Source organism: Lissotriton helveticus, chromosome 5_1 (genome assembly GCF_964261635.1).
Source record: "Lissotriton helveticus chromosome 5_1, aLisHel1.1, whole genome shotgun sequence".
Lineage (NCBI taxonomy): Eukaryota > Metazoa > Chordata > Amphibia > Caudata > Salamandridae > Lissotriton > Lissotriton helveticus.
Window position 1 is genome coordinate 1,810,752,521 of NC_136065.1, and position 26,641 is coordinate 1,810,779,161.

General features: G+C 47.4%; 1 protein-coding gene across 1 annotated transcript in view; it reads right to left on the reverse strand.

Moving 5' to 3' along the window:
* Positions 1–956: 956 nt before the first annotated feature.
* ADAM11 (ADAM metallopeptidase domain 11) overlaps positions 957–26,641 on the reverse strand; it is a 381,539-nt gene continuing 355,854 nt past the window's right edge. Inside the window, exons 25-27 of the mRNA XM_078645153.1 lie at positions 21,681–21,771; positions 2,655–2,672; positions 957–1,115 (exon numbers count right to left, since the gene is read on the reverse strand). Coding sequence (XP_078501279.1) covers positions 1,100–1,115; positions 2,655–2,672; positions 21,681–21,771 — 125 coding nt within the window. The 3' untranslated portion in view covers positions 957–1,099. The remainder of the gene's footprint in view (positions 1,116–2,654; positions 2,673–21,680; positions 21,772–26,641) is intronic.

Here is a 26,641-nt window from a genome sequence, read left to right on the forward strand (position 1 = left end):
CTCCCCCATGCCTTACCAGCATCTCTTTTATCTGTTCCAGCAAATAAACAGATGCCATCTAGCCATATTCTTCACCCGCAGTAGTGAACTGAGTGTCGACATCACTGAACATGGCTATCACTGCCCCCTGGCAGTAGCAGGTTAACTGCATTGAAGTGACACAACACTGTATTTTCATTGACCCCCACCCCGTGCACATGAAAATGTACTCTGCATAGTAGCTTATAAAGCAGGCTCCAAAAGCTCTAGGGGAAACGGACTAATCCCCAGCCATAGACAAAGTCTTGGGTCCTTTAAATACAGAAGTCTTTACATTCATCTGTTTTGCTTAGTATAAAAAAGAGAACTATCCTATCCATAGTGTTTCTAACAGAGGGTCCTCTCCACAGTGCTGCTCAAATACCGTAAATGGGCCATGGAAGGCGGCAGGATGGAAGTAATGTGCTTTCCAGATCAGCTGAAGGAATTCCATGACCAGAGGTGAGATATGCGCAACATGATTATAAAATGTGTGTTGTGTTCCGAGTTTTGCCATATCGTCTGAGATGCACAGTTTGGACCAATAACCTCAGATGGCAGTTAAAAGTCCACACCAGTGGGCTAGGAGAGGGTTCAAATGTGAGTCCTGCCTCATCCTGCTCACTTCTTGGCAAGTGCACTGCATCATGGTGAGCACTGGAAGTACAAACTTGGTCAGGAGGCGTGGCATCAATGAGACGGTTGCCCTGGGGAATGTGCATCGCATTCCATTCCTCACTTCTGTGAGCTAAGAGTCGATCTTTATTCTCATGGAGGGTCACGCAAACCCCTTTCCCCATCTCTTTTCACCCAAGTGAAGATACTGGCGATTGAATAATTCCATTCCTTTGGACTTTACTGCTTCCAGGAGGACCACGACTCCAAGGGACACCAGATTGGCCACCAGCATGCAGGACAGAGTGCACCATCTCTTGGTGCCAACTGCAGGTCTCACGCCCAAAATGCTGTTCTGGAACTCGAGGTAACCCCATTCACTTGAAGTACTCAACTGAATTCCTATTTCGCTTTCAGGTTCAAGAGTTCCCAGACGAGCAGTGCAGGCAGCAAGGAGCAGATCAAGTTAGCCCCCTCCAGACCTGTAAGAAGAATTAGTATAGAGGCATTAGTCTGGTGCAACAGAATAGTTGAGGGGAATTGGGAGGATAAGGTCAGGGAGAGGAAAGGGATGGTCATGGCCTGCAATATGCCACACAAGTCTTCCCACAAACTTAGCCTGTCGCGCCTCATGCAGTGCGCACTCCCACTGTGCTAAGCTTTGGCATCAGCTAAACTGTCATCAAAAGGAAATTTTCTTTCCACTGGGAGAAATTCAGATGGGAACCTAACAAATACATTTATGGGACTTTAGTACGTCCCTGCCAGTCTTTTAGGCCAATATTGGCGACGTGTGAATCTAATAAACAATTTATAGTTACGTGGACATAACTGAGAGTAAACAAGCAGCTCTTCCATGTGCGAGCCAATTGGAAGTCATGAATGAACAAATAAGATATTTAGGTTGAGGGGTGGACAGATACTACTACTATGAGGATAGATTCATCTTGTGGGTGATAGAAGGTACAACACATATTAAGCAATTGGGTTGTGGAGTGGATAGAGTATGTAATAGGGGCAGATTAATTCAGGTTGTGGGTTGCACTGAATATGCAATCAAGATGAAGTTTCAGGTTACACATTTGACATAAAATATCTAAGGGGCCATGTGCTTAAAGTTTGCCATAGGCGAAAAAACATTATGTTTTGGGTGCATGGTGGCTCCCAACAAAGGATTAATTATGGTTGATAGTGGCTGCCATAGAATAAGAATTTGGGGTTGAAGGATAGATAAAAGATGCTTCAGGAATTACATTTTCCGGTCGCACAGAGCAAATATGAGTGTGAGCCCTGGATAAATCAGGTCACACAGGGAAAATATGAGTGTGAGCCCAGGATAAATGGTGCAGCGGTAAAGTTAATGAACTCACCAAACGTCAAGATGTCCTCAGTACTCTATGAACAATGTTTTTAATGCTGTGGCACTTTATCTTTTGAAATCCCTGACATCTACAATGCCCACTGAACTGAAAGCAATAGTGTTGTACAAGCAGCGAGGTGTGCGAGCCCTCTCAGGGCAAAGTTTCTCGTACAATTGTTCCACTTTCCCCATCAGCCTTCCTTTTGAAACCAGTTATGAAGTTCCCTTTTCTTGGAAATTATCCAGCATCATACTTTATGGCATTAATCTGCAGTGACATTAGTTGCCTAATTTCAAAATGTTACACTCTTGTTATGTTCCGTCTTTTTGCCCAATATCCTTGGAATTTTACGGAAGCAATTTGGGTCTGCATTTTTGTTTCATCATACTTTCGAGAAACACCCACTAAGTGATGATGATGAAGCAATGAGTGAATAGCAGGACACTCATGGGTAACTGTATTGCCACTATGTTCCTGAATTATGGAACCCGCCACAGGGAAGCAACATGCAGCAAGGTGCAGTATTTTAGGAAGAGCTCTCTCATGCATCAGAGCAGCTAGCTGCAGAGCTGGCCTGACAGCAGTGAAGCCGATGTGGATGCCAAGCATGACGACAAAGACGATGGACATCACATCCCCCCCTGGTCAGCCTCACCATACCTTCCTCTCCTGATGTTCCTATCCGAGGCAACGATGGAAAGAAAAACAGAGAAAGAAAAATAAATTAGTGTCTCTGACATAGGACCGTCTAAACGCTCTTGTGTTCGTGGTTTGCTCCTGGCTCCAGGCTACATGTTTCAATTATGACTGGCACACTACTGGAATTTATCCTGGCAGGTCGGTGCTGCTGAAATGCCAGAATGACCGGTGCACAGCCAGGCACTTACCAAGCACACCGAACTAGTAACAGATACGGTCAGCACAGCTGGGCATTCAGAAACATTAGTGAAATGCTCATCTAATAACTTTCCCCATATGCCAGTTGACATCTGCACCATAACCCTCTCTGCCCATGCCACTCTTCCCACCATACTGAAGGAACCCTGGGAATTGTTGCTCTGCAGATATATGATAACACCTAATATAGAAGAGCACCCACATTTGATAGTGCTTGACAGTGACACAAGGTACTTCCCTGAAACAGAAATCTGAGCCATTGGACAAACTCAAGGTTATGAATGGTTATATTGCTCGCAATAACATTTTCAGCCTCCTAGCTGCAGAGGTGAAAGCAGGACATGTAATTTGCAGTACTTGATAAGGAAACAATCGTACAAACGAAGGAGATTCTTGCATCTCTGGGCATATTACCAGTCCAAAAGCACTGGAGCCAGGAGGGACCTCGCAACACAAAAGAGTACAACATGACTTAACATCAACCAACTATAGTGCACACAGGCAAATCATGCAAGAGAAAGTGTCCCGACTCCCCATGCACAAGCCCTGAGCAAGAACCAAAAGCATTTGTGGAAGTTTAATCTGTTAGAAGTGAAATGCACAGAGGTGTAGCAAAATCAGTAATGCAATCTAGGCTGAACACCATAACTGATGGACAAGTTACCTAACTTCGGTAACGCCTTATATGGTAGAGACTCAATCTAGCAGCAAATTCCTTACCTTAAAATTATCTCCTGGTGTCATACTGGATTTGGAATTATTTTTATCATTAGTACTCCTGCTCGCCGGTAGGTGGCATCGGTGGCTCCTTGTGACGTCGCCGGCATTGGAAGTGGCATGCGCGGTGCCTATATAAGTGCCACCCCAGCGTGCTGACGTCAATTTCTTTTTGTGACTTCCCACGCAAGGAGCGGGGAGTCACAAAGAACACTGACTACTAGTGAGGAACTGTAGGGCCCTTAAAGGGCAACCTCCCTGTCTCAACAAATCCATTCGCAGAGTGGGGACGGATGGGTGGGTCAGGAAGTAATCTGCTGCTAGATAGTCTCTACCAGATAAGGCATTACAAAAGATAAGTAACTTGTCCATCTGAGAGAGACTACTAGCTGCAGATTCCTTACCTTAGAATAGATACCCAAGCAATACCTCCCCAGAGGTGGATCTGTGGACCAATGTCACACTAGAAAGTCCTGAAGGACCGAATAAGCAAGGTGCCCAGCCCAACGAACCTAACTGTCCAGCCATAATACTTTGTAAACTTGTATAGAGAAGCCCACACTGCTGCCTGGCAGATAGCCAGGACCAGAACTCCGCATGCTAACACTGTGGTCGCTGCCTTAGCTGTGGTGAAATGAGAGCACAGACCTTCAGGGGGTTGCTTCTTGGCCGATGCACAGTAGATCTTAATCGATGGTCTCTTTCTCCATGGCCTTTCCCTTCTTCATTCCGAAATACCCGACGGAGAGTTGGTCATCCACCAAGAACACTCTCATGCAGGCAAGGTAGAATGACAATGGTCTTTTGGATACAGTCGATGAAGTTGCTCATCTTCTTTACCGGGTTGCGGAGGAGCATAAAAGGTAGGCAGGGTGATGGTCTGGCCTACATAAAAAGGAGTGACAACTTTTGGCAGAAACGAAGTTCCAGTGCAAAGAACAAGCTTGTCTGGGTAGATGCTCAGGTATGGAGGGTTGGATGACAAAGCCTGAAGCTCACTGACTCTCCGGGCAGATGGTATTGTCACCAGGAAGGTCGTCTTTATGGTAAGGCACCTGAGAGAACAGTTGTGCAATGGATCAAAGGGAGCGCACATCAGATACAGGAGGAATAGATTAAAGTCCCACAGAGACATGATGAAGGGTGAAGGAGGAAACATGTTGTAAATCTTTCAAGACCTATTCACAACAGGGGATTTGAAGACGGATGGCTGATCTGGCAACCGTAGATAGACTAAAATGGTAGAAAGATAGCAATTTAAGGTGCCCAGAGCAAAAGCCTGCTGGATAAGATAAAAAGGATAAAGAGAAGGACCTGAGAGAGGGGAGGAGAAATAGTATCAACCTGTTTTTTTGCACGCCATGGCACAAACTTGCCCCAACAGAAGGCGAATACAGTCTTGGTGGAGGAACGCCTGGTTGCCAAGATAACATTTCAGAGTTCGTCCTGAAAGTCAAAAGATACCAACGGCCACCGCTCAATCTCCACACATTAAGAAGGAGCATTGACCGGTTCGGGCAGAGAACCCTCCCCTACTGCTACGACTGAAGATCCTCCGAAAGGGGTAGCCTGATCGGAGGACCGATGGCTGTGCTCAACAGCTAGGGATACCAAATACTCGGAGCCCAGCCTGCAGCCACAAGAATAATTTGGGCCCAGTCGTTCCCGATCTTCTTGAGAACTCTGGGCAGGAGTGGTATGGACCGAAAGGTGTACAGGGGGACTGGATTCCACTTGAGATTAGCTTGAGCTGCCTTGGAAACTCCAGAGAGCAGAACATTTTACATTCTCCCCATTGGCTAACAGATCTGACCAAGTCGCTCCCCAATGCTGAAAGAGACTTGCATCACAAGCCATTTGTGACCCGCTAGGCGTCTTTGACTGAGTTTGTTCGCCCTGGAGTTCAGAGAGCCCGCCAGACATTAAACCACCAGGATATGCCCCAACTGTCAAGCCATGTCAAGAGACGCAGGGCGTCTTGACAAAGGGGCCATGACACCATCTCACCCTGTTTTTTGCAGTACCACATGACAGGTGTGTTGTCCGTGAACACCTGTACAAGCCTTCCCTTGATGGAGGACAGAAAGACTTTTAATGCTAGCCTGATTGCCCGGTACTCCAACAGGTTGATGTGGAGTCAGGATTCCGCTGGAGACCTCTACCTCTCGAAGATGGCCGCCCCACTCCAGTGGTGATGCTGTAGTGCAGTTCCTATATCCCTGATAGGCTCTGCACATTGGAATAATATACACTATAGTTTTAACATAGGACTGAGGTCAGTATGTCTCTATTGAGTACATTAAACTTAATTACTTGTGTGTGCCAGCTAACTCAGAGGTCACTAGAAACTTTTCGAATGAACAAGAAGGGATTCGTTTCTGACAACCGCATAAACATGACAAATTTGTTTCCCTTAGAATCGGAACAATCTCAGATCCGTGGAAACAATAGATAACCGTTTCAGTCAGTCAATCGTGCATGCTTTGTTTCTACAGAGTTTACACAGAAATATGTAGATGGATATTTCAATAAAAAGGGTTTATTGAACAGTCTTAATTCTCATGACAGAGATACGAACTGCTACAATCGTAAGACAGAATGCGAAGTATAATACGTACAGCGTTAGCAGTAAGATTAAATAATACTGCAATAGCATGGTTTGTAGCTATGACATATATCCATAAAAATACATACATAAATAACGCAAGCTAAAATACTCATCTGGTGCTTCTAAAATAATCCTACCCCAGTGTACCTAAGCTAAGTGTAGTACGAGGGAAGAAGTAGGTGCTGTTTAGCTATAGTCTAGTTTAGCTATAGTTGCCAAGATTTGCTAAAAGTCCCTCTAGGTTCTAGTCCGCTCCATACCTTAGAATGAGTGCGGTTGGAATCTCTTTCCGGGTCTCGATCTCTAACACCCCGCAAGGGGAGTCAGAAACACTGGAGCTGGATTCTCTGCGAGGAGGATGACAGCGTCAGGCGGGGCCTTGACTTCCTTCCGAACTTGCCATGGCGAGCCGCGTCGTGCAAGTAGGCAGCCGAACCGTGGACCGTGATTCGCCATGGCAAGTGAAGGTATATTTATACGTTGAAGGTGTTTAGGAATACCAGTATTGACGAAAAAGTCGGGCATAAGAACTCCTAAGGAATAGATTTTCATGCATAATAAATGAGTTCTTGAAGAAATCAATATCCAAGCAAGGGGAAGTCCTAAAGGCTTAAGAATCTGGTTTTCCAAGAACTCATTGTGACGTAGATGAACGGATGTAGGTGGCCATGCCTGTGTTTGGTTAGCATGGACAATGCCTAAATAAGGGCTGGATTTCTATGCCTAAATAAGGGCAATGTGAACTGAACTTATACAAGGGCATAAATCGGGAAATCTATATAAAGAATCTAAATCGACACACAACAACGCATCAGTCACCACAATTAGATATGGTTTAGGAAGGATGAGGGGTCTGCCGCTGACCCAATCGCATTTCGTTAACCACCACTGCAGATATTTTACAGTTCCCTCTGAAATCTGGACCATGTCAAAGAGATTCCACTGATGCTGCACCCACTGTCACTACAGGTCCCACTGCACAGCCTTCGTATGCCAATGGGCATGTGTCAAAAGCAGGATGCAAGTGGCCATGATTCCCAGCAGCCACAGTCAGTCTCACCATAACACAGGATAGAGGCTGAAACATTGGTATCATAGCCCGAATATCCTTGACTTGCAGTTCGGGAGGATAGTCCTGAAACTGCAACATGTCCAGTACAGCTCTGATGAAAGGGAGCATCTGAAAGGCAGTCAGGTGTGACTTTGGCACGCTGATAGTGAACCCCAGAGAATGCAGGAGGTTCGCCGCAGTCTGGATTCTGGAACTGCCTGGGGCTAGCCTACCTTCAACAGCCAGTTGTCGAAATAGGGGAAGACTGGCACTTCTAGTCTCCGCAGATGAGCTGCAACCACTGCCATCACATTGGTGAACACCCGAGGGGAGCTGGTAAAGCCAAAAGGAGGCACAGAGAACTGAAAGTGCTCGTGGCCCACCATGAACTGCAGTTAACGCCTGTGGGCAGGCAGGACAAGAATGTGAAGGTATGCATCCTGCAAGTCCAATGCTACCAGCCAGTTTCCTGGGTTCATGGCAGACAGGCCTTGACCGAGCATGAGCATTTTGAACTTCATCTTGAGGACGAAATTGAGAGACCGCAGGTCTAGAATAGGACCAAAGCCTGCGTCCTTCTTGGGAAATTAGCAGAAATAACAACCACCACCTTCTTCTTGTGTCGGCACCCTCTCTATGGCTCTCTTGGTCAAGAGAGCTGAGCGTTCGTGGCAGAGCAAGGAGAGATGGTCCTTCACACGCTAAACTTGGCTGCATGGCTTCTGATCGCATACAATACGGTGACCTAAACCTTCCTCAGGAATACATGGATGTGCCGAGAGAAGTCAAAAGAACATTCTCTAGAACGTCTTCTTTTTTGAAGTGGAAGAAATTCTGCATCTGGTGTTGACAAAACAATTTCAATCTTTGTTGTTAGGAAGAGGTTGTTCTTACATACCTCATTCATCTGGCTAAAGAAAAATTGCAATTCTTGCAGCAATAGCAGCTTGTTGAAAATGTCTTTCACAAATGTCCTTTTTCAGATTGCCTGTAGTTAAGGCGTTAAAAAGATACTCCCACCTCTCAAGAGACCTTCCCCTCCATGGGAGTTTAATATTATGCTTTTTTTGCCTTATGGATCCTCCCATTGAACTCATTCATAAGGCTTCTCTCCGGGACTTATTGTGTAAAGCTTCCTTCTTAGTAGCCATTGGTTTATTTGTATGATTAGTGAGATACAGCCCTATGTTCACATGGACCACACATAATGTTCCATAGCAACAGGGTAGGTAGGTATGAGGACCAATCCTAAATTCCTTCCCAAAATAGTCTTGAATTTCCATGTCAATCAGACTATTACATAGCCTAAATGTTTTCAGAATCCTCCTTCCCCCTCACTATACTCTCGATGTTTGGAAGGATTTGAAGTTCTATCTTGATAAAACAAAGTCTTTAAGAAAGTCAAAACAACTTTGCGTAAACTGTGGTCCTTTACAGACTGGACTTGCCACTTCTGAACAATCCCTGTCTAGATGGATTGTCTTCTGCATACTCCTTTGTTATCAGAACCTAACAAAACCTTGCCTGGTAGACCTACAGCCCATTCCACCAGGAGCAAGACAGCTACTGCTGTGTTACTTAGAAACATCCCACTTGCCGAGATTTGCAAAGCGGAAACTTGGAGATCAGTTCACACATTTACAAGACATTATTGCCTCGATTCGGATGCTAATGTTGATTTGCCTGGCTGTGCTATTCATTTTTTATCTCCTCCCACGTGGATTTCTTCGGGATGTGTTTGCTAATCTATGCCACCCTCCCTTCTCCCCAGATGAAGAGATAAAAGTCATAAAGAACGAAGTAAACTGCCACCTTTAAGGGATATTGGGACACTAAACACCAAGAGGCCCTTAGAGGCAAAGTATCCTATTCTTATTGTTACCAATGTTGCAGCCTATATAACTACATTGCTATATATTATACTATTTCATATGTAAAAAAGAAGTAAAAAGCGTTTGTGAAAGACGTTTTTAAAAGGTCACTTTTCATTTGACTTAAGTGGCTTTCAAGAGTTTGACCCCTTTTTCCTTCTAGTTTTTAAAGTAATGCATTAATATTGGCAATATAGCCTGTTTTAAGGCTGCAAAATGTTACATTTTGTCACATTTGCTTCCTGGCTTTTCCGAAATAAGGCAAAGTGGATGTGACTTTGAAAGAACTGCTCCGGGGGCCCCACTGCTCTGGGGAAGATTATTCAGTGCTTATGATTTCGATGGAGATTCCCCTGAGAGAGAACTAGGAATACACGTAAGAAACAATACCATATGGCATGTGGCCTGGTGACCTGATGCTGTTCCAGAATCGGAACATATCTCAAATGGTTTAGTGGAGAGAAATCATCGGATGAAGAAGACCGGAACTCTGCAGAAGTCAGTGAAGAAGAAATTTCCCATTGTGATAGTCCGATTAAGGCATGGCAAATGCAGAATCTGAGGGTGGTTTAACTCGGTGAGGGATGGGAGCAAGGAAGATTATTGAAACAATCAAAAGATCCTTGTGGGAGAAAGAGAAATGCAGTAGGTCCCAGGATCGCTATATCTAATCCCACCTATTGGTGAGGCTGGAAAACCATGTGCAATGTAATGTATGCAGCCTCTTCAAACAGGCCACTCTACATCAGAACACGTGCCTGCTGGTCTCTCTATTTGCTGGCTTTGGCAAAATAATTGTGCTCTTGCGGATCAGAATAAAAGGGCAAAACAGAATGAAGGGAAATCAGAAATGCTAGGAAGAATGCGTAAGGGACAACAAAAATGGGAGAAGAGTCAAAAGGGAGCAGTGACAGAGAGCGGAATCAAGGGCGTTCAACAGTGGCAAAAAGGAAATGAGGGGTGTAGCCATGCTGGATAGGAATGCAGATGGGCAACAATGTTGGGACCGGTAGGCAGGAGAATCAACAGTATAGGAAGAGGAGTCCTGTGAAAACAACAGTATTGGCAGAAGCATACAGCAGTAGTGCTAGAAAAACAGTGCTGATGGAATAAAGTAGGCGTCTCAGCAGTCTGGAGCTTAAGGGCAGTAATGCTAGGATCCCAAAAGGACTTGCAGAACAGTGATAGGGATACTAATTCTGTCATGTGAAAGCAGTGGAGCCAGACGACCAGTGCTGAGAAAGTGGTATATCGGTACACAAGTCCAGACAACAGTGCTGAGAGAAGAGTGCAGATGGACAGCAGGATGGAGGACTCAGTACAAGGATGCTGTTGAGCTGGAGGAGTAGAAGGGGCAGCAGGAGAATAGAGACTGCTGAAGGAAGGAGACAGGTCCACAGTTGAGATGAAAGTACAGGAGACAAGTGGTAGGACAGTTCATTGGATAAACAAAGAGGGGCATCATAGGGAAGGAAGTTGGATGGATGTTTAGGGGCAGTAGTTAATAGGAGGGCGCTATGAGAGCAGCTACAAGGACTGTAAACTACAAAGTAGCAGTGGGAAAAGGTTTCTTGAGTGCAGGAAGAAATGATGAAATGGAACTCAAAATCACACCTAAAATGCACCAGACTATGTTACAATCATTCATGTGTCAAAAGAACATTACAAGACTATTCCCGGTGAGTAGGGCGTCATGCCTAATTAAAATGAGGAAATGTGATTAATCTAAGCAGCAACCTATGCAGTAAGCATTCAGCAGGACCATTTTAAGCAGGTATTCACAAAGGCATACTACAGCTGAGATCACATGGTATACCCCCAGGAACTAATGGGAACATGCATCAAGCATTTTCGTCTTTTGAAAGGGGCCGATTCACAGAATCGAACCGTTTGCTAACGCAAAAAATGCTTTTCAGATGTAGCAAATAATAATAATAATAATACAGCATTTTGTAAAGCGCGAACAGCTACCTCACAAGGAGGTGTCCCGGCGCTAGGAAGAACACTGTTGACCTGGAGGTTGAAACAGGGAGCTTAGCGTGGTTGGGTAAAGAGCCAGGTCTTCAGCAACCGTTTGAAGCAAGGTTCAGAGGGGGCTTGCTGAATAGCTGAGGGCAAAGAGTTCCATAACATTGTGACATTTGCCGAGAAAGTTCGGCCACCCAATCGAGCCTTTTTAGCTCGTGGGACGACAAGTTGAACACGGCTATTGGAACGAAGCGTACGGGCCTGTACATATCTCGGGAGCCGGATTTTCAAATACTTAGGACAGGTGCCAAACAGAGATCTAAAGGCCAAAGTAAGTGCTTTGAATTTGATTCTGTTGGTAACTGGCAGCCAGTGTAATGATCGCAGATACGGAGAGACTGAGTGCTTAAAAGGGATCTGCAATAACAGTCTCGCAGCCGCATTTTGGACCAGCTGGAGTTTTTGAGTCAGGTATTTAGGTAAGCCTAGATAGAGTCCGTTGGCGTAGTCCAGCCTAGATGTTACTGTGGCATGGATTACAGTTTTCCGACAACTCACAGGAAGAAGTCTCAGGATCCTGCGGAGATTCCTCAGCTTACTCAGACAGCAGCCGACTACCTGTTGAATATGCGAGGTAAAGGACAGGCTGTCATCCCACCTCACTCCCAGATTTTTTGCCGAGAGACTGGGTGAAGGCGCTTGGCCCATCTCCGCTGGCCACCATAGCTCTGCGGGAGGAGGGGGGCCTTTACCAAAAAAGATCACCTCTGTTTTATTGGCGTTTAGTTTTAATTTGTTCGCGTTCATCCAACAGGCTACATCTCGGACACAGCCCCGAAAGTTCGCGAAGGACTCCTGCGACACCTCTGAGTATGGAAATACCAACTGGGTGTCATCGGCATATGAGATTGCCTTGACACCCCAGTTGGCAATCAACGCAAAGAGAGGAGCGAGGTAGATATTGCACAAAAGGGGGCTGAGTGCCGACCCTTGCGGGACACCACAGCTGATGACTTTGGGTGATGAAGAGACAGTCCCCAATGCCACCTTTTGTGTTCTCTGAGACAGATACGAATGTAGCCATCCTAATGCTTTATCACAGATGCCTGTCTCAGCCAGTCGCATCAAGAGCCTGGCGTGATCGACCGTGTCGAAGGCGACCGACAGATCCAGGAGTACCAGCATCGCTGAGCTTCCTGTATCCATCGACCACCTTACTGACTCTGCGACCTCAATTAAAGCTGTCTCCGTGCTGAAGCCCGGACGAAAGCCAGATTGTGTCTCATGTAGCATCTTGTTTTTTTCGATGAATTCACTCAGCTGGCGCTGTATGATTTTCTCGAACATTTTTCCCGGAGCGGCTAACAGAGAGATCGGGCGAAGGTTACTGAGGTCTTCTGGATCCCCATTGGGTTTTTTTTTAAGCGGGAGGAGAGTAGCATGTTTCCAGATGTTCGGGAATACCCCCGAAACGATGGATGAATTCCAGATTTGTTGTACTGTACAAACCCTATTTTGCGATTCGATAACCTGTTATCAAATCGCAAAATGGGTTTCAGATTCGCTATTAGGAAGGGGCGTGTTTAGGGCGTCCCTTCCTAATACCGAATCACAGTAGAAATGTTTTGTGACTGATATGCGGTTGCACAACATTTGCATTTTACTCCCAGCTTCAAGTGGGTGGTAACCCATTCGCAAATTGGAATGGGCGCCCCTAAGGGACCCCTTCCCCTTTGTGAATGTTTGCAAAAGCATTTTTTGAAAGCAGGCAGTGGTCCTACGGACCACTGCCTGCTCTTAAAAAACCTGAAAGGAAAACTTAAAATGTTTATTTCTGTAAAGCTGCTTTCCAAAAACAAAGTGCTTTATTTAAAAACAATCACGGACATGGTAGTCTGCCGTCCCCAGCAGGCCACCACCCCTATGATTTTTGCGATTCCTAGGGGGTCACAAATTTCGACCGACCTCATTAATATGCACGAGGTAGATCATTTGCAATCCCCTAAGAATCGCAGAAAGTGTTCAAAACACTTTCATGCATGCCGTTTAGCGATTTCCTAATTACGAATTGCAATGATTCGCAATTAGGGAATCGCAAAACGGTGTATTGATGAATCTGGCCCTAGGAGTGAGTCAGAGGCTCAGCACACTGCCTGGGGGACTGAGCCAATTCAACTAGTATGGATCCAGGCTCTTTGTACAATCCTTCAATTATCAGCAGGCCCATTACTGTGAATATGGAGACTAAATGAAGAAAACCAGCACTGAAATTTGCAAAATGGCAAAGCTCAGCTAAATACAAAAGAAAGTGGAACCATCTGGTAATTGTCAGTGGATAGTGGAGTTGAAGAGTTAGACAATAACAGCACTATATGATGGGCGTATCGTGTAAATGTCAAGGTGCTGGGTAGGTAGTGTGTAGTTTATAAATGAGTTTATTTAAATAGGTAGGAAACATGGTAAATATCAGAAGGAAGATATATTCTATGTGAAGGTATTGGGCAACAGAGATGACGATTTGGGGCAATATCAATCAGATAATTAAGGTAGGAATCAGTTAATCTTGCCAGGGTGGATGTCCCACTTACTATTAAAATGTAAACAGGGGGGCGTGGCTAGCAGCCGACGATGGCGGCCGCAGCGTAGAGAGGCTCCCGAGTAACGGCGGCTTCCCACGACAATCCGTCACATCAATCCTGAATTTTTAAGTGCTGGTGGGAGAGGATCGGACCCGGAGTCCGTGCGGCACCCAACGCTGCGGAATTGAGAACGGTGGCAGCACAGACGAGCTCCGGTAAGCAGAGCGGACACCGAAGGTGCGGAGGGCCTACTGCCAGCCTGGAAGCAGCGGGGTCGCGGAGAGAGAGTGACCGGCCGGAAATTGCCTTGGAGCGGCAGGGGTGCGGCAGGAAGTGTCGGTCGCCGGACGCGCGGTCCGGAGAGCCCGCAATCGTGCCCCCGGGGGCCCCGAGGTGAGCGCTGACCCCCGCGACGCCTGGAACAGCCGTACACCGCCAGTTGCTCTGGTCGTGGGCGCATTCTGGACCGTTGGCAGCGGCGGTGCAGCCGCCATTTCTCCGCGCCTTGAGCGAGCGGCGCCTCGGCACCTGACGGAGACTCCCCTATCGGGACTGTGCTGGCTCCAGTTCCCAAGAATATCAAGTGGGGGCGGCGGGTCCCTGCGGGGCCCCTTCGTTACTGTGCTCGACCCCCCGCACGAGATCCGCGGGAGTGCCACCGGAGGGGAGAGGAGGACCTCCAGCACACCACCACGCAGTCTTCATAAGGATTGGGGGATCGAGCGACCACCTTGCTCCTGGGACCTCGGGCGGTGCCCCTGCGCGGATTGGCGCACCCCTTGCCAGTACTCCGAGTTGCATACCCTGGGGGCCCCCTAACGGCTGTAAGTCTGAGGGGAGGACTCTTCGCCCCCTCGCTGTGGACTGCGGGCTGCGTCTGCGGCGGGAGTGCTTAGCTGGTGCGGCCGCGGTCGGCACGAACGCTGGTGAGCTGTGAGTCTGGGCGCTGCTGACATCGTGCATTACCATGTCGAACAGGGGCCCCAAAAACACCTCCACCCAAGCGAAGCTGGATAAATTCGCGTATGAGAAGCAATCACCGCCCCAGGAACAACGCAAGAACACCGGGAAAGCGGCGGACGCGGATGGGGCTAAGAAGGCCACGCTTGAGGATGTCCTGGCGGCGTTGGCCCAGGTGCAGGCGACAGTCGGGGCGACCGCCACTGAAGTCACCCTGATCCGGGCGGACCTCCAAAAAATGAACGAGAGGGTCAAGCAAGTAGAGGTCGTCACCAAATCATTGGTGGAGGACGTGTCTGAACTGCAAACATCAATGGAGCGCCTTCAAGCTGACAACAAAATACTGAGGGACAAACTGGATGACCAGGAAGGTCGCTCCAGACGCAACAACGTCCGAATCCTAGGCGTGCCGGAATCCGAGGCCACAGGGGCGATGGACCTCTATGTGGAGGACTTGATAAAAACCCGACTTCAGCCAAAGGGACTCTCAAACTTCTTTTCGGTAGAAAGGGCCCACCGCGTTCCGGGGGGAAAACCGAAGACAGGGGGCCCTCCACGGCCTATACTAGCACGACTATTTAACTTCAGGGACCGTGATGCCATTCTGCAGGCCGCCAGGGTGGCGCCCGCCATTCAGATTCAAAACTCAAGACTTGCGTTTTTCCCTGACTACACGGCTGAGGTGGCTAGGAAAAGGAAAACGTTCCTGGAAGTTAAGAGAACGTTGAGGGAGAAGGACTTACCGTACTCGATGATCTTCCCAGCACGATTGAGAGTTGTTGCGGACAAAAAAGTGTGGTTTTTTGACTCCCCCGAGGCTGCCCGGGATTGGCTGGAAGGTTGGCACACGGTGGGCCGGCACCGCAGGAACCGCGGACCAGATCACAACCGCAGAGACGACAGCAGACATGGTTCGCAAGCATCTGGTCGAGATGGGGGGGCAGAGGACTCTCCCTCCCGTGGAACAGGAGGGGCGGATGGAGAGGGGTGACCCTCCCCCCCCAGGATCTACGCTGACCACAACTGCTGACCACCACCTTCGTGTTTCAGTTGCTGCACGTGGACACTGGCATGACCTCACCTGAGGCACGCAGGGATGCCGCCTGCTCGGGGAGACACTCTCCCCCCTACACGCAAGTACTCTGGTTATGGGTTGGGTTAAGCACTCTGCTCAGTTGGGGAGGCGGGCAGTTGAAAGTCCGTTAGGCAGGGAAGCAGGGAGGGGGGAAAGGGGGACGGGTTGTTCTTTTACAGTTACGAATTTGTTTGTTGGGAACACATATGTACGGCCAAGTAATACACCATACCACTCGGGGGACGTATCGAACCACCTGACCCAGTTAAGCACGGAAACAGAGAAAAGGAATTGCTTTGTAATATTTATGCTAAGATTGTACCCGTATAGGCATGAAAGTTGTTCCCACTGTTACGGGATGCTCCACTTCATACCCCTCGATTCCCAATGGCTAACGACGTACCACCATTAGAGGGACTGGACTCCACCGATACACAAAGCCCAACTCTGTCCTTACTGTCCTGGAATGTTCGAGGTTTGGGAGACAAGGTTAAACGGGGGTTGGTATTGACTGCTATTAAGCGACTGCGACCTACCGTGGCCTTGCTGCAGGAGACTCACCTAATGGGGGGGGCTAGAAAAGCTCTGGATAGACGGGGTTACAAAATGTGGGCTCATTCAGACTTCACATCTGGTTCTAGAGGGTCCGGTGTTTTAATAAAAAAGAATTCACGATTCCTGCCTCTATCGTCTCACACGGATGATCAAGGCTGCTTCGCGGCTGTGCATGGGCAATGGGAGGGGTCACTTTTCAACCTTATATCAGTATACATTCCGCCGGCACTGCATTCAGTACACCTCCCTAGATTAGGAGACTTCCTGCTGACTCTACCGGAGGGGGAGAATATCTTAGGGGGAGACTTCAACGCGGTCATGGACACACGGCTAGATAGACGTCCCACACCGGCCCTGGCGGGGGGGGATACGTACCTGCGGCGGTTTGCAATGGCCATGGGAATGACTGACATCTGGAGACACTTACACCCGGGCGCACAACAATACACCTTTCTCTCCGCAGTACATGGTAGCCTATCCCGTATCGACTACTTTTTGTCAATGGGCGATGGCCTTCGTCACGTTGACAACCTAGTGATACACCCTCGGGGGGTTTCAGACCATTCACCCCTCACACTGACTCTCACCATGCGAGCGAGAACACGTAAGCGCATCTACCCCATCCATGCATCCTACTTTAAAATTCCACAGGTCCGTAAGGCCCTTACACGTGCCACGGAACAATACTTTCTGGAAAATGTACACTCAGTACGCTCCTCAGCGACACTCTGGGAAGCCTATAAGGCGGTCCTGAGAGGGCAAGCAATTAACACTATAACTGGGTATAGGAGGTAGCAATCCCAGGCACTGGCCGCTTTAGAGGTGGCACTGAAGGATCGGACCACGGCCCATGAGCTACACCCCTCTCCCTCCACCCTACACGCACTCACTCTCCAACAGCAGTTGTACAACGATCACCTCCGCGTGGTTGTTAAAGGCTACATAACAGATACTCAGAATAGAATTTATGAGGTGGGGGACAAAGCAGGGAAAATGCTGGCGTGGCTGGATAAACGTGAGACCAATTCCAGGGGGATACAGCGGCTCAAGGACATGCATGGAGTGCCACATTCAGACCCTAGGCGCATCACAGAGATACTGGCGGCCTATTTCCAACAAGTATACACCCCGGAACGGATAGTCACATCCGAAACCGCGAGAGCTCTCTTGGCCCCGATTGAGGTACAATCACTGTCACCAGAGGCGTCAAACGACTTAGAGGCAGATATTACTGTGGAGGAAATCCAACTGGCCATTCATGCACTTAACCCAGGTAAGGCGATGGGACCGAATGGTATACCCATAGAATGGTACCAGGCGATGCCGGAGACCCTCAGTATACATCTGTTGGGGATGTTCAGGGATAGTCTCGAGAAGGGCTCACTTCCGCTTGACCAACGAGTGGCGACTATCGTAACAATCCCCAAGCCGGGGAAACCGCCGGAGGATTGTTCCTCCTATCGGCCCATTTCCCTATTAAACGCGGAAGTGAAAATCCTGGCTAAACTCCTGGCACTAAGGATTCTGCCACATTTGCCTTCGATCATACATCCGGATCAGTCCGGATTTATGCCACACAGGAACACGGCGTTGAACCTGCGGCGACTGCACGGGGTGCTGGCTAGAACTGACGCCATTAAATCACCAGCAGTGATTCTAGCGCTTGACGCCAAGATGGCATTTGATCTGGTGGAGTGGGAATACTTGTTCGAGACACTGACGCGTATGGGCTTTGGCCCTCGCTTTCTGGCATGGGTCAAGCTGCTCTACACGGACCCACTGGCGCACGTGGTAGCTAATGGTCATATTTCGCATGCATTCCCCTTGGGAAGAGGCACGCGGCAGGGGTGCCCTCTGTCGCCCTTGCTGTTTGCTATCTCGCTTGAACCCCTCGCAACCCTCATACGAGCTTCACCCCTCATTAAAGGCATAACGTGGCCTGGGGGTTGGGAAGACCGGCTTTCCTTGTACGCCGATGATATGTTAGTATATCTAACCGACCCCGATGAAGGCATACCAGCGTTACTGCGCATCTGCGACACCCACGGCAGTGTCTCAGGCTATACGCTAAACTGGGCCAAGTCTGAAGTTTACATTCTGCAAGGTCCAGCCCTGACTCTCGACAGTGCGTGCCCGCTGAAGCTGGCGGGGACGTCCTTTAAATACCTGGGAATACATGTCACTAGGGAACCAGCAGAATTCATGGATAAGAATCTGACTCCGCACCTGGTCCGGCTTAAACGAGATGTAGAATTCTGGTCGAGCCTGCCGTTAACACTCTTGGGCAGGGCGGCACTTTACAAGATGATGGCATTACCGCGGTTTTTGTATGTCCTTGAAAACTCACCATATCCTGTGCCACCTAAGTTCTTCCAGAAAGCGGCGGCTCTGGTCTCCAACCTTCTGTGGGGTAACCTCCCAGCACGAGTGGCGCAGTCCAAGCTACACAGAGACTGGTACAGCGGAGGTATCGCGTTGCCGAATCTAAAATTGTATTACTGGGCTGCACACCTCAAGCCGATTAATCAGTGGATCCACGCGCCACATACTGACCCGGCATTTCATTCAGACAGGACTCAACTGGGTGTCAATAGCTTGTTAGGGCCTTTGTACGATCGCCGCAAGATGCGGGCACTACTGGGCCCCACGAAACTTACAGTTCAAATATGGCACGCAGCGACGGAGGCCCTGGGTTGGAAGGGGAGGATAACCGAAATGACTCCACTGTGGGACTCCCGAGCGTTGGGCAATCTCAGAAACACCAAGGGGTTCGCTCAATGGGACACGATTGGCATCTCCACAGTAGGGGACTTGTGGGAGAGGGAGGAAGTAATTCCCTTTACCCGGCTGAAAGAGCTGTACGATTTTGGTGACAGGGAACTTTACAGGTACGTTCAAATTCGCCATGCACTGCTCGCAGTCCTACCACCCGGCACACCACTGCCGGAGTCTTCTCCCCTGGAAGACCGCCTCCTCACAGATTACATGTTGGAGAAAGCGACGTCCCTCACCTATCGTAAACTGCTTAATAATTCCCCTGATCCGACGCTCCTCCTGAAGGAGAAATGGGAGGGAGACGTTCAAGATATGGACGAACATGAGTGGAATGCGGCGCTGGGTTCACCTAGGGAGGTGGGCATCTCGGCACGCATGAGACTAGTTCAATTTAAGATCCTCCACAGGGTTTATTACACGAGGACAGTATTGCACCGCATACAGCGCGCGCCCCATCCCTATTGTTTGCGCGGCTGCGGAGAGGAAGGCACTTTCTTTCACACCATATGGGACTGTCCCAAAATCCAGGAGTACTGGAAACAAATACACCGCACTCTCTCACAAACACTAGAACACTCCCTGCTGCCTGACCCGAGGAGGTGTTTACTGAATATATGGGAACCTACTGACCTGTCCAGGTATGAACAACTCTGGGTCACAGCAGGGGTCATGGTGGCGAAACGCGACATAGCACAACGATGGGGGGCGGCAGACCTGCCGACTAGGTCCCAGTGGTGCCAGACCATGGACAGAGTAATGCTGACCGAGAGAGCAATATATTCCAGCCGTGCCTGCCCGGGGAAATGGAACAAGATCTGGTTGAAATGGAATGTATTCAGGGGGGATATTTGTGAGCCCTTGCTCGAGGACGACCAGATAGATTCCGATGACGAAAGTGAAGGGGGTTGAACATGGGAGGGGTGGTGGGCTTGGGGCAAGTGAGGGTTTCGGATGGGGGGTGACATGAGGGGCCGGGCATTGAGGGAGAATGTATTGAATGATGAACAACTTTGGGCACTAAGAATTGTGGTTCGACTTCTGGTCCTCCAATACGACACTTAGAGCTTGATCTGTACTGTGTTATAGCAGACCGTACTGTCGTTCCTAACGGGTTAATGTTTCTAGTTTGTTGTTTTACAGAAGAAAACGTGAAAATGGTCGTCAAAACCGCATCTTCCGAATGTTTTATTTGCTAATACTGCACATTTTGTTTTCTTTGCACAGCAGATTTCGGGGAACACTATTCTGATTTTTGTTTACATGCTCCTTCTGCTTCTCTTTGCTGTGAGTGACGATTATATGATGGCGGCCGGCCCGCAGGGTTGTAGGCATTCCGCTGTGTAATATGCAAATGTGCAATAAAGGTTTTGGAACAAAAAAAAAAAAAAAAAAACAATGTAAACAGGAGGACTGTTGCAGCTCAAACCTAAATTCTATAATGCCTCCAGAAACAACTAAGATAAAATGTGAAGGGCTACTGCAGAATCGGACTCCCAAGGTTGATAGAGGAAGTGGATATGTTAGTCATGGAAATATGGGGTGGGGAAGGAAAACCTGATCTGAAAGAACACACAAAAGCTTCCCACCCATTACTTGAGTCAATGTTGAGATAAAGGATTCTATCCATACAGAACTCTTAGTGTAGGGCCTGTGAATTATATTTATATTTAAGAAAATGAATAAACACAACAATGCACCTCATCCCTAGGAACCTTAGAAGTAAAATGTAACACCAAGGATTGCCTGTGACATCTTCCAGCTCGTACCCAAAATCATTGATTTACAAATGATCCAGCTGTTTATTTGAAAGTTTGCAAACCAAATGCTAAACAGTTTTATGATGTGAATTTCACTGGGAAGTAATGAGATCCATAGTTAAAAAGTACAAGAAACAAAGTCAACTAGAATCTTTTCAGGCTTTCCTAACCTGCTATAGGTACACTAGTTGAAGTGTATTTTTGTAAAAAGAATATTTTCTATTTATCAGCACCACATGCAGACTTCTCTATTTCATTTTAACTACCTTAAACACAGAAACACACAACACTTACCTCATTCTTGTTGACACAGCGTGTGCTTGGTGGCTCACTATATTGAGTTGGTAACTCTAACCTCTGAGCATAATATTAACTACATTTAGACCACTGGACTTCTTTATACCACCAAGGGGGCAGAGACACATGCCATACAAGTGGTCTGTCAACTCTACTAGCCCCCTGCTTTCAGTCTAAGAGGTTTCTATATATAGTGAGATCATTAAACGAGAACCAGTATTTTGGAGTTTTTACAGACCTAAGCAGGCATTGGCTGCTCTCCAATGAGTGCCAATGCATCTCAAAGATAAGAAATCATACAAATTAAGAGTTCATAACACAATTTAAGGGCAATTTATATTCTTATACAAAAAATGTATGAAGATACTGTGTTCCCTACACATGCTCATGCAGTCATGCAAAGCTGCACCTAGAATTAACCAATGCAACATCTCAAGTGTGAAAGCCTTTGACCAAACAGAACTGACCACAAGTATGTCTTAAGGTTTCAACACACAGCAAAATCCACCACTCCACAGAAAATGCATGAGCCACTTGGATAATGAAACGGTATAAGGATGCATGCGGTTTTCTTACTTAAATCCCCATCCTGTACCCCCAAGGACAATGGCAGCCACAAGGACGGCGCCAGCAATAGAGCCGATTATAATATTGGTGCCGCTGGGACCTGTAATAGAGGGTGGAAGGGTGAGAAGGAGAAAGAAGATCACAAAAACACATCAATATGATAAATACACGAAACTGATCCACGATGACACTTAAAGAAAGAAGTGAGAGATAGGAGGGGAGTTTTTCAAGATAGGAATTGTGCACAGAAATCGTGGGCTATTTTAATTCATTTGTCAATGATGGTGGCTCAGCTACACTGTCCATAGAGGGAAACTATAAAAGAAAGAGAAGTGAGACAGAAACAGAGAAAACATTTAAAGGACGTAAGACCTTAATGCTTGAGGTCGCCGGGTCACTGACTGACACATGATACAGTATGCAGAACTAATGAGCCCAGGCCTCTAAACTTCCTTAACATTTTTTACTTTCAACAGGTGTGAAGAATACACTCTACTACTGCCTATAAAAAAATTATTCTTAGAGAAAGATATTAACAATAGAAAAAAGTGAGTGGTGTCTATTTTTATTCCTAGGAGTTAATCAAAGTAAAGAGCCAATGGCTTTAAATGAATTAAGACCAAATTCTAATCTGTTGAAAGAGACTAAGCACTAAATAGGCAAAAAGATTGAGCTTTTTAACTACTTCAAGTAGACATCCTTACCCAGAGCCGGATATACCAATGGGGAGACAAAGCCAGTGCACTATTGCACTACCTGTGTCAGCAGACGGTGCATCCTCAGACGCTACCAAGTACACGGGGCCCCGATGATACGGCTCCCATGGACCGGTCCACTATTGTGGACAGCTTTGCTTTGTATTTTGCAGATCTATAGGCCCACCATGAGGTACTGCCGGCTGACCTCGTACACAGCTCTTAAAACCTTACCTGTTGTCACTGGAGGCTTCCTGGGAGAGTGGTGGTCTTCCACCAGATTGGCGACATGTGGAGATCGTAGTTTTCTTGAAGTCGGGTCGTCCACCGGAACACTATTTGTCTTATCGCCCAATTTCTTTACTCAATGTGGAAGCTAAGCTTCTGGCTAAGGCGATTGCAAACCGCCTAGTCTCATACATTACAGAGCTGATCCACCCAGATCAGTCAGGATTTATGCCAAACCGTGCTACACGCCACAATATCAGACGAGCCCATGATGCTATAGACGCGGTTAGTAAACTCAATACCCATGCTGCGCTTCTGTTGGCAGACATGAACAAGACCTTCGATTCCCTCAGCTGGATGTATCTGTCCGCCTTGCTCGGTCATCTCAATATCAGTCTCCGATTGCTGAGCCTCATCCGCCTGCTCTACACTGGCATAACTGCCTTAGTCCGAGTGGCTGACTCGGTTTCCGGGAGTTTCCCCATCGGGCCGGGAACGCGCCAGGGCTGCCCGCTCTCCTCTTATCTTTTCGCTCTTGATATGGAGCCGCTTGCGGCTTGGATACATTTAGACGCACAGCTGCGTGGCTTTGAATGGTCGCCGGGCATGTCCGACCGCATAGCACTCTACGTGGATGATGTCTTTGTTCTTCCTCACGGACCATGACCGGTCTGGTCCACGCCTTCTCCGCATTATGCAGATCTTTGATGAAACATCTGGCCTCTGTATGAACTGAGGAAAGTCCTTTTTGTGGCCACTGCAAGGCTGGGTTTGGCTGGGTGACTGGTCGCGAGAAGTGGTGGTGGTTCCAAGCGGCTTTAAGTATTTGGGAGTATATCTCTCATCGTCTCAGGCCTTGGCATGGAGCAAAAACCTAGCCCACCTGTGGACACAAGTTGGCAACCAGACGCAGGTGTGGTCTCATTTAGCCATGTCTCTCTTTGGTAGGTCAGTTATTTTTAAAATGATCTCCTTGCCTTGTCTCCTCTATCAATTGCAGAATCACCCCTATCCGATAAAACCAACATGGTTCCGGCCATGAATGCGATTCTTGCCCGTTTTCTCTGGGGGGTGGTGCATCGCGAGTGGCCCTGAGGACCTGCTTCCAATCTACCTACTCCGGGGTGTAGCCACTCCCGACGTTCAGGCGTACTACATGGCCTCCCACCTTCTCGTCCTTAATGACTGGTGGTATGGCAGCCGCGAGGATCTAGCCTATGCTGTGGAACGCTGGCTGTTCGGAGATAATGCTCTCCACGCGATTCTAGATTCAGCGGCGCTGCTTCGAGAGCTGCCACCTGTTTCAGCCACGGTCTTCAATATTTGGAAGTCTGCACTCCGCCAGATGGGTTGGTGGGGGAGACTCACAAGGGAAACTCTACTATGGAGCGACAGACACCCCCGGCCACAACCAGAGTCCAGGCGCCTCCCAGGATCCAGGAAACGGGGAGCAAGTCGGTCGAGGACTCCCGGGAGCAGTAAGTGATCTCCCTGCAGACCTCAAGATGGCGGCTCCAGACGCGGTCGCTCTACAGCCAGTGCGCCGATCCGTTGCGGTGAAACCCCGGCACAGTCAGACTGCAGCAGACAGCAGCAGGAGGGTTAGAGCAGTCTTGATGGGCCTTTTCCTGGGTCCCAACGCTATAGGATCAGTGTTGGCCGGCTGAGGGGGAGGGGAGACACCACAAGGTGCGTCTTACTCCATTGGCAGCCTGGCCACGCCCCGTGGGAGTTTTTAAGGTTCAATTATGGGTAGCAGCTGATGTGGTGAAGACTTTCTAAGGTTCAGAAAGGGGTGGAGTTTAGGTTGGAGAGGGGTTTTAAGGTTAAGGGATGGTTGGATTTTAGATATAGAAAGGGGTTTTTAGGGTACAGGGATGAGTAGTTTAGGGTGATGAGGAATTCATATGGGTTATGGATGTCTTGTGTGTGCAAGGGCAGTGAGGGTTTATTGGGATTCAGGGATGGTTGATGTGACGAGGTGTTTTAAAGGGTATGGGACTGGTGGGGTTTAGTTGTAGAAAGGGTTTTTTAGGGTTCAGGAATGGGTGGAGTTAGGGGTAGTAAGAGATTTTATGGTTCAGGAATGGTCGATTCTTTGGCTAGAGAGGGCTTTTAAGCATTCAAAAGCCAATTTCGACTAAAAAGACATTCCATGATTTGGCTTATATGAAAAGGTAAATGCCATTCATTCTGGAAATTTCTATTAAAAAATTTAGATGAAATGGTTTCTCAATAATGGTATCCCATGCAATAGTTTTTCTATGAAATCACATACAACTGGATCTTGGAGATGGACTTGGAACACATGTGGAGGATGAAACACCCAGGAGTAGAAGATTACATCTATTTCTGGGTGTCTCACAGACTGTGTGCACGTGAAGATATGTTTCTCTAAGATTATTCCTTCCTCCCGAATATAGGGGAAGTGGTGCAATGAACAACAGCATTCTCAGATTATGGAATGTACACTTAGCTTGGGTGTGGATCCTAACCAGAGGAACAGGATCTGAGGATTTAATGATCAGCTCTGAAGACACCGTAGCTTCAACACCCATCCCAGAGCAAACAATAGAATTGATAAAACTAAGGATTCTCAAAGCGTTGGTACGCGGTGCGTGTATAGCAGAGATGTCTAGGTTGAACAAAGTCAGACGGGAACTCTGATGGCATTACAGAAAGAACTACTAGTCCTAGAGTGACAACATAAACTAACAATCTCACAGAAGAACTGGTGTAAAGTGATATCTATGAGGGGGCCAGCTGAGGATATTAGAACGTAATTGGGCTGAAGAATTAATCAAAATTACTACGAGGGAGGCAACAAGGCAGAGCAGCTAAACTGAGGAAAACACAAGGGTAGACGTCTATAAAGGAGAATAAATCAGGAGGTGGCACCATGCAACTGCGGGAACTTGAAAAGCTTTCGCCATCCAAATTTACTAGCCCAAACTATAACTTAAAGACTCAGCAAAAAGGAAATGTCACAGTGGCTACAAAACATAGGCCTAGGTAGATTAACAGAGGCACAAAAAACAGGTACTAGACAGCCTGATAACTAAAGAGGAGTCTATAAAAGCTATAAAATCCTACAAATGAACAGAACTATTGTTCAAATATATTCAGTCTTCTGACAATACGTCTAAATAGCTTCATTGATACTGGGTTACTGGGTCACTGACTCCAAGATGAAAGCCACAATAACGATTCTAATAAAGCCTGTGAAATGCCCAGAAGAGTGCAGTTCTTACCGTCCTGTCTTTTTACCAAACACTCATAAAAAATATTTGCAAAGGTCCTGGTCGAATAATTAGGGGACCTGATGCCTCTGGTGGCACACTTGATCAAGCAGGCTGTGTTTCGGGAAGGAAGGGGAAGCCGACAGTACTAAATAGGTGCACCATCTGAAAAACATGGTGCATAAACTGGAGCTGGATGAAATCATGGGATGCTGAAAAACATGCTTTATAGAGTACATTGGGATTTTATGAAAGGGAACATGCAAAACAGAGGGCCATAGGCCGATTTCATTAAAGTGGCATTCTCAGGTTAAACTGCCCTTCTAGTATGGAATTTAGTGAATTGTAGGGACTCAGGAGATGCGAGGAAAATGCGCGGACCTAATGATGGCTACCCTCTCCTTATCTTAAACCACACGCAGTAGAATTAGAAGCCAAGGAAATAAAGGGATTCAAGCTGGGCCCAGATAAGCTGAAATCAGCCCTATTCGATGATATAATTGCACCAATAACAAATACAGTTTAATTCCTGTTGCTTTTGAAGCGGAAATTACAACTCTTGAGCGAGGTATCAGGCCTTAAATTGTCCAAGCACAAATCTGAGGCACTAAACGTCAAAATCATTTGTCCATTTGATATCTTGTGGTGGCAACGATTTCCACGACCTAGATAACCAACTTCCTGCACTAGTAAAGACAGTAAAAAACACAGAAAGAGAATGTGCAATGGAGGCACAAACAATAAATCTCATAGCTAGCTAGAATGACAGCAACATTAATGGTGGTATTGCCATGACTATTATCCCATT